Raw genomic sequence first — 17,335 nt, 5'->3', positions numbered from 1 at the left:
AATACGTCAACTCAACAAGTACCTTTGGAGACACCTGTAGAGCACCTTTATAATCACCCAGTTACATTGTGACGTTTGGTAGCACACAAAGTGTTCCTCCGGTAAACGGGAGTTACATAATCTCATAGTCATAGGAACATGTATAAGTCATGAAGAAAGCAATAACAACATACTAAATGATCAAGTGCTAAGCTAACGGAATGGGTCAAGTCAATCACATCATTCTCCTAATGATGTGATCTCGTTAATCAAATGACAACTCATGTCTATGGTTAGGAAACTTAACCATCTTTGATTCACGAGCTAGTCAAGTAGAGGCATACTAGTGACACTGTTTGTCTATGTATTCACACATGTATTATGTTTCCGGGTAATACAATTCTAGCATGAATAATAAACATTTACCATGATATGAGGAAATAAATAATAACTTTATTATTGCCTCTAGGGCATATTTCCTTCACGTGAGGCCATCGCACGGTGGTATTGTGTCCTCGGAGGGATCTCTCCCAGGGATTAAGAGGTTCACAATTTTCGGGATGAAGAAAGACCCAGCTTGGAAGGATCAGCATCAGCTTCAAGGTCATCAGTTTAGATTTACAATCTGTGGAGTTAAACGTCGATTGTGGCGACTTGCAATCCGCCGAGATGAACAGCAGATCGATTTCACCGACTGCAGCAGGCGTATCAAGTCATGTCTGTGTCCGAGTCAAACTAGTAAAAATGTTAAAAAGAAGGGTCCCGATAACACCCACACGTGTGGGCGTTAAGGGGTCTGGCCACACGTTTCGTGTGGTATCTAAAGAACCAGTCCACACGTCTGCGTGTGGGCAAAACAAGAAATGCCCACACGTCCGGTCTTTTGCCTCGCGGTCTCTCCCACACGCTTACGTGTGGCCAAAATAGATAACGCCCACACGCCCGTACTCACGGCCCCGCACGCTCCGCGTGACAGTCATCACGCGTCCACGCAGTTGCCATGGTCCGGACCCTCTTTCATGTTCGTATAACTGCAGTTGCCATGTTGCTGAAGTATAGTTGCCATGTCTGACAACTACAGTTACCATGGTTGCTCAACTGCAGTTGTCATCTCAGGTCAAGTGCTAGATGCCATTTTTGGACAACTGCAGTTGTTGCCATGTATGATCTGGTCTACTACAATTGCCATGATTTAAAAACTTTAGGAGTTGCCACCTACTAACACTAGGCAGCTGCCATGTAGCACTAAAAAAACATCGCAAAAAAACATGTTCAAATAAAGAGGAAGTTGCCATCTGCTTACAAGCACACTAGGGCAGTTGCCATGTATCCTGCAAAACCCATGGCAACTCGAGGTAAAAAAAGAGAGTTGCCATCTGCTTACAAGCACGCTAGGGTAGTTGCCATGTACGCTGCAACACACATGGCAACTGACAGCTTTGGGTGTGGGAAAAGAGACGGGCGTGTGGGCGAACTGATAAACGCCCACACACCAGCCCTTCTGCGTGCGTGAAAACTGACGTCTGGGCGAACTGCTAACGTCCACACCCCAGCCCCTCCGCGTAGTGAAACGGGCGTGTGGGCGACCGGATGAATGATCACACACCAGTCCAGCTCTACGTGACATAAAAAATCTGCTAGAACATGCCAGGATTCTGCAGAAATAGTTGAACAGGAATCCATGCGTGTGGAAGAGTTGCTAGACACCCACATATGGGCATTATCTTTTTCGTAAAAAATCGGCTAGTGCCGTAAACGCCGGCAGGACACACTCTCCGGCTCGCGAATGGGGAGCGGCCGCGCCGCGCGCCGTCGCCCGTCGACGCCCCGCCACGTCCACAGGAACAGGGCGGCCGCCGCTGCCAGGTGGTCCCCACATTTTATCCTGCGACTGCGAGCTCCGAGGCCTCGGACTCGGCACCCGCACCACCACCACTCCCATCGCTCTCCCGGATCCACCCCAATCCAGCCAAACCCCCCTGCTCCATTAAATTCATAAACCACCACCGTCACACGCCTCAGCCTCACGCACGCACACGCTCGGCAGCCATGGGCACGTCGGGCTCCAAGGGGCTGGACGGCGTCGGGGGCCTCGGCGCGGCGGCGCTCGCCGGCGGCGGCGGCGGCGGAATGGGCGGGGACGAGGGCGACGGCGCCGTGACGGGGTCGTGGCACGGCGGCGCGCAGCTCTACGTGTCGCTCAAGATGGAGAACGCGCGGATCATCGGCGACCTCGTGCCGCACGTCTACGGCTCCGAGCCCATCATCGGCTCATGGGAGCCCGCCCGCGCCGTACGGACCCCGCCACCAGCTCCTGATTACAACTGCTCCCATGCTTGCCAGTTCCGGTTTACATTGATTAGGTTCCGGTTTCGCAGCTCGCGATGGAGAGGGAGCTGGCGTCCATGTGGGAGCTCAGCTTCGTCGTGCCGCCGGACCATGGTATGCACGCTACACACCTACTACCTACCTACCTAATTGCGCTTGTGCTGCCCTTTCCTGTTTAATCGGTTTGATTTTGGTCTGAAATGGGCTTTGTGATCTCGTCTGGGAAACCCGAACTGAACTGCTTAGTTGCTGTACCTCTCAAGTTGCGTTTCTCGTCTCAACAATAATAAACCTTCAGGATTTTGTGTTTTCCTATAGTATTCTCTATTCTGTTCCACCGGTCTGTTTGACTCAACTGAATACAACTGTATGATACACTTCTGCAAACTCTATTGCAAACTGCTGCACGTGTGCACTGTTCCTAACAATTGTGCTCTGTGGAATTTACTGCAGAAACACTGGACTTCAAATTCTTGCTCAAGCCCAAGGATGCGGAGACCCCTTGCATCATTGAGGAAGGGCCGACGCGGCTTCTCACCGGGGGCATGCTCGAGGGTGATGTGAGGCTTGCAAACTTCAGGCTTAACGGAGACGATGAGTTGCTTGAGTTCAGGGTTTTCAACAAGGCCGACATCGTGTCTCCGCTTGATCTTGCCGCGAGCTGGAGGGTATACAAGGAAAATTTCCAGCCTTCCAAGGTCCGAGGAATTCCTGATATCAGTATAAATGAAGCACCCACTCATGCGACCGAGGTGAGTACAGGAGTCAACACCTGATTTCGATTTTGCAATGCTTATGCTTCACTACTAGGCTTGCATTTTGTTGTACCATCCTTCTGCTCAAATAGCTGGTATATTGGTATCCTAAGTATCTCTGAAGTCGAACAGGCGGACGAAAAAGGGTAACAACTTTGAATGGTTTTGACTCCTTCATTTGAAGTTCAATCTTTACAATATAATTGGCCATTTGAAGGACATGAATGGGAGCTGATTTTTCGTATTTCCTTCCTTTCCCATGCTGTTTTCTGTGCTACCTTATCTGTACTATTGCTTATTAAGATAATCTCTACACTAGCAAAATCAATACATGCTTACCATTTCTTCATTTTAACACTTGCATGATTTTTGCACTTCAATGCTGATAGCAAGCTAATTAAGTATTGTGGTTCCATGCCATTCTGCAGGATGGATCTGGTTCTAGTTTGGAGCTTGACTTAGAGCATTATGTTGTTCCAACGCCAACTGCACCACCAACTGAATATGCAGCAAACCTTGCTGCAACCCCAGCATCCTTAGATCAACCTGAAGGACTGTGGACAAATGATATGCTTCTTAGTGATGGCATTCAGAGTCCAAGAAGTGCTGCTGCAGATTTTAAAGATGATAGTTACCATAATAAGGTAAGATCTAATCTGGAAAAGTTGGTATGCTAACATGTTGGAGAATGACGTTTTGGTGACCAAGCTCCATGGAGCACTTTATTTTTGAAAAATTCAAAATTCAAAATTCCTGGTTTCAGAAAAAAATTGAAAAAAAATGAAAGTAGACAAGGATGAAATGTATATGTGTGTAAAAATTTAGGATGAAGTACCTTGAAATGCGACCTGTACAAAAAAGACAAATTTCTGGACTTTGAGGATGAATAGTACCATGTGTTAGAAAGCCCCAGATTTGTTTTTTTACACGGCCTCATTTCACCGTATTTTGTTTGAAAATTTACACACATGTACATTATGCCTCCATGTATATCTGTATTTTTTTTCAAATGTAAAAATATGAATTTTGCAAAAGGAGGCCTCCATGGAGCTCGGCCTCCAAAAGCAATTTTCGAACATGTTGGTTATACTATAACTATTAATTATATTGTGTACTTGAAGAAAAGGGTCTGATGTACTTGATGAAAAGGTCTGATGCATCTACTTTTCGTTGATATATCACTTCTCAATTGTCATTTTCTCACTAGTATAATCAACTTCATGTTCCCTGAAATTGATCCTCCAACTAATATTGAACTAGTGTCATGTGTGGTTAACTAGTTATCATTTCATATAATGATTCATGATTTTTGTTACTTTGCATTTATTTGATATCCATTACATGTTTTTGGACTTTTGGAGTGAAAACGTATTTTGTTTCGTTATATCACCATTGCCAAGTTATGTGCAGTAAAATATATTTATTTTGATAGCAGTTACATATTTTTAGACTTTCGGAGTGAAAATGTATTTTGTTTTGTTATATCAGCATTGCCAGGTTACGGGCATTAAAATATATTTATTTGATATCCATTACTCCCTCCGTCCCAAAATACGTGTCGCTGATTTAGTACGGAGGGAGTACATGTTTTTGGACTTTTTGAGTGAAAACGTATTTTGTTTTGTTTTATCAGCATTGCCAAGTTATGCGCAGTAAAATATATCATGTATTTCTCCGAACCAGAATTAGTTTTCTAAAAGAGCCATGCCACATTGTTTTGGTCCTTTTGTAGGATACTGAGGCTTCAATAGCAGATTTTTCTAATTCTAAGAAGTTACAAGTTTCTGGAATGGTAGAGTCAAAATCAGTTGGTACCTTAATACAACTGCAAAAGAAGGACAGGCCACAAGGGCTTTACATTGACAGGGGTGTTGTCTCTCCTAAGCTTGGAAAATCATTTAGTGCATGTTCCCTGGCATCTGGCCTTAATTTTGGATCAACAAAGGTCAGTATTGTTCGTATCCTCAACCAGTATGAGGTAACAAAAGAAAACTGAAATAATTAGGGAAACAGTCAATCCTAAACGGTAAAGAGCTTTCTGCCGGAATCAGTCTTGAGCAAATCGTGTAGTAAGTGCCCAAATGAACAACTAGAAACTTCTGTATGCCCAGTTCAGATTGTTGAACAGGTGTGTGGCTGTATGCGAGCTTGAATAAATTATGATGAGGTAATTGCACTGGCAGTACATGAACTTGCAATTTAGTACACGAACTTGCAAAATGTAACCAACTAGTCCACAAACTTGGCTCTGGTGTTCATTTTGGTCCAAATGGCGCTAGCTCAGGCTAACTGTGTCCACATGGTTGGCAAAGGATGTGCATGTGGTGCACTGACGATTTTTAGCGCGGTCTAAATTAACCCAAACTGAGCAAATCATAGATTTTTACCCGCACCTGTTAGTTGTAAACTTGCAATACATCACTAAGGTGACCTTAACCCATGATCCTTCATCGATCGAGCCCATCTCAGTACAAATTACCGCTGCGAGTACGCCACCAGGGTAGCGGAGACGGGGCAGATGGGGAGCCAGGAGCGATAAACGGCGTCGTCGTTGATTAAGCCCCTCAGTCACCGTTGACGTCACCCCAAGGGGCCGCCGTCGTTATCGCAATTTTGGGCCCTAAATTTCGAAAGAGAGGAGAGTGAGATAGAGGAGAAGGACCATCTGATGCAATTCAAAGATAGAACAGGGAGTTATTTGCAAATTTCCTGGGCTGGAAGGGGTGTAGAAATGGCTCTCGTGCACCAGCGTGGCATGTCACGTATGCTTTGTTAGCACAATCTAGTGTGATTTGGATCAAAATGATAATGCAGGCCAAGTTTATGGACTAGTTAGTTGCATTTTGTAAGTTGATGTAATAAACTGAACCCGCGTGAAAGGTTCAGATATTGCTAGTACAGTTACCTCTATTATGTCCATTTCTTCATTTATTTGGTTTGATGTAGTTGAACAAATATTTTACCAGATTACTGAATAAAGTTTATATCTGATTCTTTCTTATTGTTGACATATTTGAAGGCCATGCCAGAAGCAGCAGGAGCTGTTGCAGCTGCAGCTGTAGCTGATAGGTTGCACGGATCAAAGGAGGACCGGAAACTGGCTATTGTTCTGGTAAACTATGATCATCAGATACCATCACAAGATAAATATTTGACTGTTGCATTGTTACTACATAGCACCTACCATTTCCTTCTATAATATCTAGTGGCGGTACTAACGTAACACCTAGATGCTTACTGACAAATAAATAATTCCATGGATAAAATAAATTTCTAATTATTCCGTGTTATACAGTTTAATCTTGTTATACTGTTTAATCAGGAAAATGTAATGTGGACACAGATTTTTGGCTCTTGGGATCACATGATTTCTTTTTTCACAAAATTCAAAAACTGAGGCAAAAAGTTTTAAAGAAAATGAAGAAAAAAAAATCCAGTGCGTAGATATTAGAGGTAACGAGTCATGTACCTGAAAGTTTTTGTAAATAAGTGTTCATTTGTGGTCTGGGTAAAAAAACAGAACTGGGGAGCTGGAATGGCATATTCAGGTTTTGAAAAAGTGCTTTGGGTTTGTTATTTTTCCACTGCTCACAAATTAGTTGTGATTATCAGGAAACTTGAAATCTGGAAACTGAGCCATTCGCATGTGAGATTTTCCTTGATTTTTTTGGACTAGTGCAATTTCTTTTAAAAGGGATTATTAGGAGTTTTTAGACATAATATCAGTATATTGCAACGGCAATTTTGACGCCCCTTGACGGAGTATGATTTGCCTGCTGCTGAGCATAATTGGCATCATGTATTAAGATTCACTATTGTGCTGGAGCACACTCATATATTTTTTTCTATGCTTCTTTGGGAAGATCTCCTTCTGATTTTTTTTACTCCTAATTAGGTTGGCCTACCAGCTCGTGGGAAAACCTTCACCGCAGTTAAGCTTACAAGGTACCTTCGTTGGCTAGGTCATGAAACAAAACATTTCAACGTTGGAAAGGTGATTATATTCTAGTTCACATTAATTATCGTGTACAACCGGCACATATTCTTGGATTATGGAAAATGCACTGAACTCTCTCCCTGTTGAAACTGTATGTGTAGTACCGCCGTCTGAAGCATGGAGCGAATCAGGTACTAAGATCTGTCATTTGATACAATTATCTTCACACTTTTTTGTCTAAGTATATGGCATTTATATTCTTTACATGACACCGTATTTTATTTTCAGTTACTCTATCCATATTTGCCTTTATACGTCACTGATCTGTCGGTGTATTAATACTGATTGTTATCACAGCTATCTTGTTATCATGCTGTTTCATTGTTCACTAGTATAAAGAAAATAATTTTCAACATCTTTTTCGTATTGTGTATATAGGTCCATCAGTCTTCTCAGTAAACATTGAATGTCACCAGCTAGGCATTTATTAAATTCATTCGCACGTTGGCTGAGCAAGTTTCTTATTTTGTTCATACTTCTATCTACATTGTTACTGTACACATGAATATATCTTTGGCTCTCATTCTTGTTGTGATACTGCTTGTTCATGTCACATGGATGCCTTTATATCTTGTTTTTTGCAATGCAGTTATTTGAGTCTATGTTAGTAAAGTTACAGTTATTTACTGTAGAGAAATCTGACAATTTTGTAGTTTCATTGGTTCAGTCTGCAGATTTTTTCCGTCCTGATAACCAAGAGGGGATTGAGGCACGTAATGAGGTCAGCAGGTTTTGTTCTACAATTTATTGCTAAGTAGTAGAACTCTAAATTCTATATAACTCTTCGTGCTCACAAATACATCATTCTATGTTTTGAACACAAATGCCTCACAATTTTCGTTTTATACCCTCCCATTTAACAACTTGTTTTATACACATATCTACCATGGTAGTTTTGAACCATTTAGTCCTTGTGATTGCTAGACCAAAATTTATTTATGAACAGGAGTATTTGGCACATCTTGACCCCGCAATATTGTCATATTATACTCACATTTTCCCATTACCGTATTAGGATTTGATACTAAGATTACTCTGCCACCTTAAACTCATGCTATGTTCTTTGGCTTGGATTATTCTGAATGCTTCTCTTGAAAGTTCCATAAAGGCCATAATAATTCAATTTAGCATACTACTTCAGATGTAAAATTTGATTTGCTGACCAACAGCACCACAAGATGAATATTAACATCGAATTTTGTATAAGCAAGTTTGCACATTATCTTTCTGTCTGAAATGTTTCCAGGTGGCTACTTTAGCAATGGAAGACATGATAGACTGGATGCACGGAGGAGGTCAGGTAAGCTGGCTTTATGCTGCGTAGTCTTCTAACAATAATGTTTCTTCTGACCAGTTCCTATTGTGTGTAGGTTGGTATATTTGATGCAACAAACAGCACAAGGAAAAGAAGATATATGCTAATGAAGATGGCTGAAGGGAACTGCAAGGTATTTCGTAACATTTGGATTTTTATTTTTTTTTGAAACCGAGGCAAAAGATTTGCCTCATATATTAATTAAGCAGAGAAGAGGTTTTGTTACAATAGGCACCCTTACACGGCATGAGTGATTACTCGCGCAAAATAATGCCCCTAATTTCTTTGCCCCGGCGGTGACCCAAAGCTTTGCCTCATTGGCAATGGAAGCTAGTAAAATAGGCGGTGGAGCACACTTATGCCGGAAGACCCGTGCATTCCTTTCGTTCCAGACGGTCCACGACACGAGCATAGTCATCGAGGCCATCGCCTTTCTGTCGGGTACTCCTGTGCCGGTCAAATTTTCCCACCAACTCTTGACTGAAGCCTCCAAATGCCATGAAGAGGTGTCCAAATGCGTAAGCTGAAATTTCTCAATGACCATCTTCCAAAGGCGGATGGTGTAACGACACTTGAAAAAAAGATGAGGACCGCTCTCTTGCTCCCTTTTGCAAAGAGGGCAAAGACCACAGTTCGGCCAACCCCGCTTGGCGAGCCTATCCGCCGTCCAGATTCTATCTTGGGTTGCCAACCAAGCGAAGAACTTTGCCTTTGGAGGCGCCCAAGCCTTCCAAATCATGTGCTCCATGGGGGAGAGAACTAGCCCGAGGAATTGCGCTTGATATGCGGAGGCGGCGGTGTAGCACCCATCGGCCGTGTGCTTCCATATAATGGAATCCTCGGAAAGCTCATCAAGATGGAAGTTGTGCAAGAGCATCCAAAGGGTGAAGAATTGCCGGATGTGCTCGATGGAGACGGTCGTGGAGGGGTTGATCTTGAGAATCCAATCATTGTTTTTGAGGGCCTCGCGCACCTTCCAATTTTTCCTCATGGAGGCCTCGAAAATTAGGGGAGCAACATCTTTTGGTTTGGCTCCCTGTAGCCAAGGGGATTCCCAGAAGGGCGTTTTGGCCCCATTCCCCACAGAAATGGTGGTTGAGGCATAGAAGAAAGACATGTCCGCCTCGTCACAAGGGTTGCCCAAACCGACCCACATCTTATTTGGCTCCGTCCATTCGAACCAAGGCCATCTCAGTCGCAAGGCGCGAGCAAACTTGGCGGTGTTAAGGACTCCAAGGCCACCGTACTCCGATGGGCGGCAGACAATATTCCAATTAACCTTGCACTTTGCTCCCGTGGTCTTATCCGACCCGGACCACAGGAAAGCACGCTCCAGCTTGTTCACATTTTGCAAGATGGACGGAGGGACAATCAAGGAGGTGATGAAGTAGACCGCAAGTGAGGAGATGACCGATTTTACTAATGTCGTGCGCCCAATGGTAGTAATGTTCTGCCCCTCATACGTAACCAATTTGCTCGCCACCTTGTCTTCAAGAAATTGGAAATCCGCCTTTCTCAGCTGCCAGACGGATAGCGGGAGGCCTAAGTACCGTAGAGGGAAGGAAGCCACAGTGGCCGGCATGCTTTGCAGAATGTGTCCCAAGTTAAGGTTATTGCACCGGATAGGCACAACGGAGCTCTTGTGAAAGTTGGTGCATAGCTCGGTGACCTCCCCAAAACCACGTAAAATTGCCGAGAAGATGTCAATGTCTTTTTTTATAGGGGCCATGAACACCGCGGCATCATCCGCATAAAGCGAGGTACGCACCATGACACCTCTTCCACGGATCCGGTGGAGCAATTTCTTGCGGGTAGCCAAGTCAAGGAGCCGTTGTAGCGGATCAATGGCGATGACGAATAGCAACGGTGAAATTGGGTCCCCCTGGCGAAGGCCCTGACCGTGAATGATTGGCGGGCCGGGCACACCATTTAGGATGATCCTCGAGGAAGAGGAGCAAAGAAGCGCCGCAATCCAGTTACGAAATTTGCATGGGAACCCACGGCGTCGGAGGAGGTCCAGCACATACTCCCATCTGACCGAATCAAATGCCTTTCGGATGTCAAGCTTGAACAGGAGCGACGGAGTCTTGCACTTATGGAGCCGACGGAAGCTTGAACATTTGGATTTACAGTAGACTTGGTTCTTTGACCTTTCTTCTGTGATTATCTTGAGCTAAAATTGTATCATGTTGATGAAAGTTATAACATACTTATAATACTGTCACACCACTGACAGTTTGTGGGTCAGTCTAATTAATGTGCTTTTGTGCATTGGGTACATTTCTGTCATTTGTCATCTTGGACAATGCTTGCTAACTGGATGCACTTTCTGCAGATAATATTTCTGGAGACAATATGTAATGATCGAAACATAATCGAAAGGAATGTACGCCTGAAAATTCAGCAAAGCCCTGATTATGCTGACCAGTTAGAAACCGACAATCCCTCAAAACTCGCCCTGTACTTACAAATATAATATGCATAAGCTTATTTCTGTGTAAAATTTTGTAGGCCGGATTATGAAGCTGGATTGCAGGACTTCCTTGAACGTTTGACAAATTATGAAAAGGTCTCAATGCTCTGCGAGTTATATTATGTTCTAGTAGTGCATGCGTTGTCAAGTAAAGTTCTTGAGCTCTCTGAACTACTTAATATTGAACCAAGTAGTATTCCTCTTGCAGGTCTACGAGCCAGTGCAGGAAGGCTCATATATCAAAATGATTGATATGGTAAAAGGGGAGGGTGGCCAGTTACAGGTAACAAAGATGATACTACTGGCTATCTCCTATTCTTGTAAAAAGGGTGGCTAGGTTTCCAGTTATACCTTTAAGTGTTCTAGGGTTGGTTCCTCTTTATAACTGGGAAAACTAGGTTCTTTACACAAAACCGAGCATTTTGGTTGAGTTTTGTCATCGTGGGCTTGTAACTTTTGAAACTTAGCATTCTAAATTTGTTTGGTACTTGTTTCTTTGAATTTCTAACTTCTTGCCACCTTGTACCAGGTGAACAATATCAGTGGCTATCTCCCTGGGCGTATTGTCTTTTTCTTGGTATGTACTTCAATGCTTAGTTTCTTACAGTGTAAATAGTCAACTGCCGTTTCGGACGCAAGTATAATATCTTCCCATTATGGAAATGCTCATATTTTGTGGTTGCTTCAAAGTTTATTTGAAGTGTTAACAATGGAGTGGCATTAGTGCACTTTTAATTTGTGACACATCCTTCCTTAATATGCAACTGCAGGTGAATTCTCATCTTGCGCCTCGGCCTATTTTGCTTACCAGGCATGGTGAGAGTTTACACAATGTTAGAGGAAGAGTTGGTGGTGACACGGTGCTAAGGTTTGCTTCTCTAATCTGATACCTTCCAATGATACCTTTATATGCTTAAGTCACCATTTTTAAGTTATTGAAGTAACAGGCAAGTGGTAACATATATGGAAATTTTACATTAGAAATTTTGATTATTTTAAAGAGGGCAGGCCTGGCGCAGTGGTGAAGTCCTCCCCACTTGTGCCAAGAGGTCCTGGGTTCGAACCAGCCTCTCTGCATTGCACTTTGCAGGGGTAAGACTAGGTTCCTATAATCCCTCCCCAGACCCCACCTTGTGTGGGAGCTTCTATGCACTGGGTCTGTCCTTTTTAATTTTGATTATTTTATTTGTCAGGAAAGCATGGGTAGAATCATTCCTCTTATGGGAATTAGCCTATTGTATTCACCTAATGAAGACCACTTCAACCTGCCTGATAATTATGCAGTGAAGACGGAGAGCTTTACTCAAAGAAACTAGCCAACTTTATTGAAAAGCGCCTCAAAAATGAGAAAACTGCAACTGTAAGTAATCCCCTTAAATTTAGTTACACTATTTTACAAGGGCAACTTAGTGTTGTCAATATTTTACTTAAGAAATAGATGGTGTCTGTGATCCTATCAAGTGAGCTAACAGAGCAAGATGCTTTATTTTGTGGCTGTCCTGTTGTTTAGATTTGGACTAGCACTCTACAGAGAACAATTTTGACAGCAACTCCAATTGTTGGATTCCCAAAGGTAGTTCCTTGAAAGTTTGTGAGTTCTCTTATGGACCTGTTGCTACCTATGTATACTGACATAGGTTCAACCTTGTAGATACAATGGCGTGCTCTTGATGAGATCAATTCTGGTGTATGTGATGGGATGACGTATGAAGAGATAAAGAAAATTATGCCTGAGGAATATGAGTATGTAGTAACATTTCTCTGGGACTTTCACAACAAGTGTTCTGGAATATCTTATTGGTAGTTTATGTACAGTGTCATGCCATTTTGCTAATTACCATGCCACAAAGCTACATTGTTTTCCCTATTAATCATGGCATGCTAAAATGTAGAAGTTACATTAGACATTTAGACATATCTGAGTTGCTAAACTGAGCGGACCTGTATATTGCATGATTTCTTCCACAATATTTTGGCCTTTACATATTTATTGAATATATATTATTCGAACATGCTGTTATGATGGTTTTGTAATGCGTGCTGCAACTTGCAACCAGGTCACGCAAGAAGGACAAGCTGCGTTATCGGTACCCACGTGGGGAGTCTTACCTTGATGTGATTCAGAGGTAAAACAATCTGCTGAATTATTCAAAATGCTGTGTAGTGTTACTGGACTTTACTATACATAAAACTGGGGGGGGGGGGGGGGGGGGGGGGAGGGATCGGTTCTGTTATTACCTCCATCCTAACCAACGTGCTACACTGTGTTAACAATCCTCAGGTTGGAGCCTGTTATCATCGAGCTCGAACGCCAGCGAGCACCAGTGGTCGTTATATCCCACCAGGTAAATTGCTACCGTTGATGAAACTCTCTTGTGCAGAAGCGCTGATCTTTTTTCGCGAATACGCAAAGCTTGCGTATCATTCATTGATCAGAAGCGCTGATCTTAAAATGTCTATCTTATTTATAGGCCGTATTACGAGCGCTGTACTCGTATTTTGCGGACAGGCCTTTGAGGGAAGTTCCAGACATGGAGGTAACATGGCATTTTGATCTTCTCTTGTTGCATCAACACTGTATCTGAAAACTGGCAAAAGCATTGCTAAACCAATTGAACACATTTCTAATGTACCCTAGATGCCACTCCATACCATAATCGAGATACAAATGGGCGTCACCGGCGTCGAGGAGAAGAGGTACAAGCTCATGGATTGAGAATCTGAGATGCAGGTAGGCTCAGCACAACAGCAAGTTCCGGATTGTCTGTTCCAGATACAACCATACAGACAGTATATACATACAGTTAACTCAATACAGTAACCAGCTATTCATCTCTCCTCTCCGGACGGCGTGGAAGTAAGACTAACCCCCCCGGTGTAAAATATTCGACCAAAAACACCTATTGGTCACTGTAAAAGAAAACATATAGTACCGCTAATAAGTAACTGTAAAAAGATACTGTACCAGAAGATGTAACTGCTGGTAATGATAAGAAAAATGCAGGTTCATCTTGAAAGTAACAAGTCAAAGGATTGTTCCCTGTCCTCCTCTGGTTTCCCTGTGGCTGATGTCAGTGAACGAAATGCACGATCACTGCTCACTTGGACTCTCGGGCCATCATGAGACGGACCTACCCACCAAGCTGTGGACCGCCTCTGCTGTGCTGTTCCCGTATCCATGTGAGGACACGAGACGTTTCAGTTTCTTGCTCCAGAAACCCGGTGGCACGGGGCGCAGCAGTGTGCCAAAACCTCCCACGATTTCATGCGGCACTACGAAGGCTGTAGGGGCCGGACGGACGTATGCTTGGCTGGCTGGTCGCCACAAGTTGCCAATAGTTTTTGTGCAGAAAGGTATGTAGGCAAGCCATAGTTTATGTGGCGAGCAAAAGGCGGCATTTGACGTCGATGGTACGTCGATGACATGTGGGGTATGCTGGCATTGAAACGCAGCGCAGGCACGAGTTCGTTGAAGATAACAAAATCTGCAACTTGTGAGAAGAAACCGAGACACTCGTTACCCGCTGCCTTCGGATATATAGTACATATGGTTCAGTCGCTGGTCACTGGACTGCCATATGCATGATTGCACACTGCACCGTGCCCACCAGCATCCAGCCATGTCGCCGTTTGCGCCTCCATACAACACCAACGTCCTCCTGGCTGCTGTGACCGCGCTCTCGGCGGCAATCGCGTTCGTCGCTGCGCTCCACCTCTACGCCCGGTGCTTCCTGCAGCGTCGTGCCACCACCACCGCCGCCGCATTGAGCAACCCTCACGCGCTGGCGCTGGCGCTGCAGCGGCCGCCGGACGGCTACGAGCTCGAGGTGATCACAGTGGATGCCGTGTGCGCGCCGGAGCCCGCTGGGCTGGGCGCCAAGGAGCTCGGCGCGCTGCCGGTGCTCGTGTGGGAGTCTTCGTCTGCCAAGGTGTCGGCCGCCGCCGTCACTGAGCATTGCGCCGTATGCCTTGGGGAGATGGAGGACGGCGAGCTGGGGAGGCTGCTCCCGGCGTGCAGCCATGCGTTCCACGTCGGGTGCATCGACGCGTGGCTCCGGCTGAGCTCCACGTGCCCGGTCTGCAGGTCGGCGGTGAGGACGCAGGAGGATGGGGCGGCGCCGGTGGCCTGAGTGGCTGGCCCCGTGAGCTAGCTAGAGCTGCCGAGTGCAGTGTACATGGGTAAACTATAGACGGCTGGCATGGTGTTTCTCTTCTTTTTGTTTTGTCTTGTTAAGGTTATTAATTCCATCTGAGTTCTGGGGATTACATGCTGGAATTTATATGAAACAGTACAAATCGAATAAATCTCCCAGGAAAAACCGCGTGCTCGGAACCACACTCAGATGATCCTAGAAGAAATGCAATGTTCCTGGTTCATTCCTGAATAAACTTACTGGTTCTCGAGCTTCATTATGCAAAAAACAATTGTGAAAAGTCCAGGTAAAAAATAAAATAAATCGGGTTTTCTCTGATTTATATTAAGATAAACGAGAAACTACAGTCTCGTCACAACACACCATCTACCTACAAAAGCACCCAATTAAATGTAAAAAAATCCAAACATCCCTGGACTGAAAACCTTTACTGCATGTTCTCAAAAAAAAAAACTTTACTGCATGGAACCTACATCTAAGATTGTAGCCCTAAACTCTTTATTATTTTTCTCTTTCTTATATGTTACTCCCTCCGTTCAAAATGAATAATCTTATATTTTGGGACGGAGGGAGTAATAGTTAAGTGTTTCAACCACTTTTTCAAAAAAAAAAGAGAGTTAAGAGCAACTGGATTGCTTCAGATGGATTTGCCTAGCTCAGCTTCAAGATTACATCAATTGGCTATGGGTGATACTCAGAATTTTTGGATTTTTTTTCTCAATTTGAGTGCTTATAACTCTACAATTGCTCAATCAGGCCCAACACGACCAGCATATGTCCATATGAAGGAAGCTGCTTCCTTATGCTTCCACAACTACCTTCTGAAAAAGAACCTCTGCCCCCCCCCCCCCCCCCCCCCCCCCCTCCTCCTGTCAAAATCTTCAATCAGTTCCACTACTTTCTAAACTGAACGGCTATTCACTGAATGTGTCGTCCTTTTCTCTTGATGTTAGCATTTTCCTAATAAGTGGTCGTATCATCACCCAAACTACCTTTCCTTACACAAAGCAGTAGCATAAAGAGGTCTACTCCATTCGATCCAAAATAAGTGTTGCAGTTTTAGTTTTAGTTCAAAATTGCGACGCTTATAATGGCCTAGCCTTTACTTGGGGTATATCCAGCGCCAACCCCAAAAAATCTCCCGCATCCGTCCGTGGACAAAGATGCAGGAGGCAGCCATCCAACGCTAGCCGCATACATTTTCACAATAACTCAAACCAATCGGACAAAATTCGTTCAAACAAGTCTAGATTTCATATAAACACGACCTGATTTCATATAAACATATCCGATTTCATATAAACATGACGAATTTCATTACATATACATCAAAATTGTCCTAGGCGGGCTCTAGAGTATAATTAATACCTAAGCTAAATGATCGCCGGCGTCAGGTCCCAGTCTCCTGCCATCAGCCCTGAGAACTGAAGCTTCACCGTCTCCAGTCCCGCCTTGGCGCTCTCCAGCTCCGCCTCCAGAGCCCCGGGAACTGAAGCCGTCCGCCTCGATGTTGCCGCCAAACGACTAATCGCCCAAAAATGCCGAGCACACCAAGCTTGGCGTCGACGGGAGAGGAGGAGCGGTGTCCTTCCTGGGACACGAGCGGTGGTGACCTATCATGCACTACTCTTCCTCGCCGCCGGCGTCGTGGCGCCGACGAGGCCTCCTCGTTGTCGGTGTCGCCGAACAACACCTTGCCCTCGTAGTCATCACGCTCCTTGCCGGCGGCCCCCACCTCCGCCACCCGCTGCTGGTACCGCAAGCGGGCAAGGCAGATCTCACGGGCGGAGTGGTAGGATTGGAGCAGCGCCTCCTTCTTTGTCGGTCCGCGTCCAGCGCGACCGCGGTGTCGGCGGAGGAGGTTGTTGTTACAGTTGGCATCGGCCTGCGTCTCCCGGGACTGTTCCTCCCGCTCCGTGCACCATGTCAATATAATGGGCACGGCCTCGCCGATGGTCATGGTGCAATGCATCGGTGAGGGTGGAGCGGAGGAGGAGGGTGCCGCGGAGGATGGGGAAGGTGGGGCTGGCTCGTCGGAGGAGGCGTCCTCCATTTGCACGTCCTCTGGCTGCCGGGGGCAACAATGGCGGCCATGGCCTTCTTCTGCTCCGACGTAAGCCCGTCCCAGAGAGCTTTGCCCGCGGAGGGATCCATGGCGGGGAGTGGTGTGGAGATGGATGACTGTGGCTATGGCCGGTGCATCAGGGTAGCGGTTTATATAACACCGGTGGGTGGTAGAGGGACGGACGGGTGGCGCCGGAGGAGATGCCTCGGCAACTGCGTACCATCAATGCGGGCGGCGCTCTCTCGGCCGACGTGCCGCTTCAATGCCGA

At 45.1% G+C, this 17,335-nt stretch overlaps 2 protein-coding genes across 2 annotated transcripts; both read left to right on the top strand.

Moving 5' to 3' along the window:
* The first annotated feature begins 1,864 nt into the window (after nucleotides 1–1,864).
* On the top strand, nucleotides 1,865–13,877 carry LOC123113777 (6-phosphofructo-2-kinase/fructose-2,6-bisphosphatase). The gene is made up of 23 exons (XM_044535090.1): nucleotides 1,865–2,271; nucleotides 2,358–2,421; nucleotides 2,761–3,059; nucleotides 3,491–3,706; nucleotides 4,795–5,007; nucleotides 6,082–6,174; nucleotides 6,958–7,056; nucleotides 7,161–7,190; nucleotides 7,727–7,780; nucleotides 8,306–8,359; nucleotides 8,430–8,507; nucleotides 10,710–10,801; nucleotides 10,886–10,943; nucleotides 11,056–11,130; nucleotides 11,377–11,424; nucleotides 11,618–11,715; nucleotides 12,132–12,207; nucleotides 12,358–12,420; nucleotides 12,499–12,590; nucleotides 12,905–12,973; nucleotides 13,129–13,192; nucleotides 13,319–13,384; nucleotides 13,486–13,877. Exons 1-23 carry the CDS (start codon nucleotides 2,029–2,031, stop codon nucleotides 13,561–13,563), a joined length of 2,322 nt encoding a protein of 773 aa, XP_044391025.1. The 5' UTR covers nucleotides 1,865–2,028; the 3' UTR covers nucleotides 13,564–13,877.
* Nucleotides 13,878–14,095: 218 nt separating this feature from the next.
* On the top strand, nucleotides 14,096–15,115 carry LOC123113786 (RING-H2 finger protein ATL63-like). The gene has a single exon (XM_044535101.1). It carries the CDS (start codon nucleotides 14,426–14,428, stop codon nucleotides 14,975–14,977), a length of 552 nt encoding a protein of 183 aa, XP_044391036.1. The 5' UTR covers nucleotides 14,096–14,425; the 3' UTR covers nucleotides 14,978–15,115.
* The last annotated feature ends 2,220 nt before the right edge of the window (nucleotides 15,116–17,335 follow it).

The sequence above is a fragment of the Triticum aestivum genome, chromosome 1B, assembly GCF_018294505.1.
Source record: "Triticum aestivum cultivar Chinese Spring chromosome 1B, IWGSC CS RefSeq v2.1, whole genome shotgun sequence".
Classification (NCBI taxonomy): domain Eukaryota; kingdom Viridiplantae; phylum Streptophyta; class Magnoliopsida; order Poales; family Poaceae; genus Triticum; species Triticum aestivum.
The sequence above is the reverse complement of the archived record's forward strand: the minus strand, read 5'-3'. Positions and strand labels throughout refer to the sequence as shown.

Excerpts from the sequence above, each read along its gene's own strand:
- LOC123113777 (XM_044535090.1), top strand. The coding sequence starts at position 2,029 with ATGGGCACGTCGGGCTCCAAGGGGCTGGACGGCGTCGGGGGCCTCGGC. Across the intron at positions 7,191-7,726 it reads TGAAGCATGGAGCGAATCAG|TCTGCAGATTTTTTCCGTCC; the intron begins GTACTAAGATCT and ends TCATTGGTTCAG. Across the intron at positions 13,385-13,485 it reads GGGAAGTTCCAGACATGGAG|ATGCCACTCCATACCATAAT; the intron begins GTAACATGGCAT and ends AATGTACCCTAG.
- LOC123113786 (XM_044535101.1), top strand. The coding sequence starts at position 14,426 with ATGCATGATTGCACACTGCACCGTGCCCACCAGCATCCAGCCATGTCG.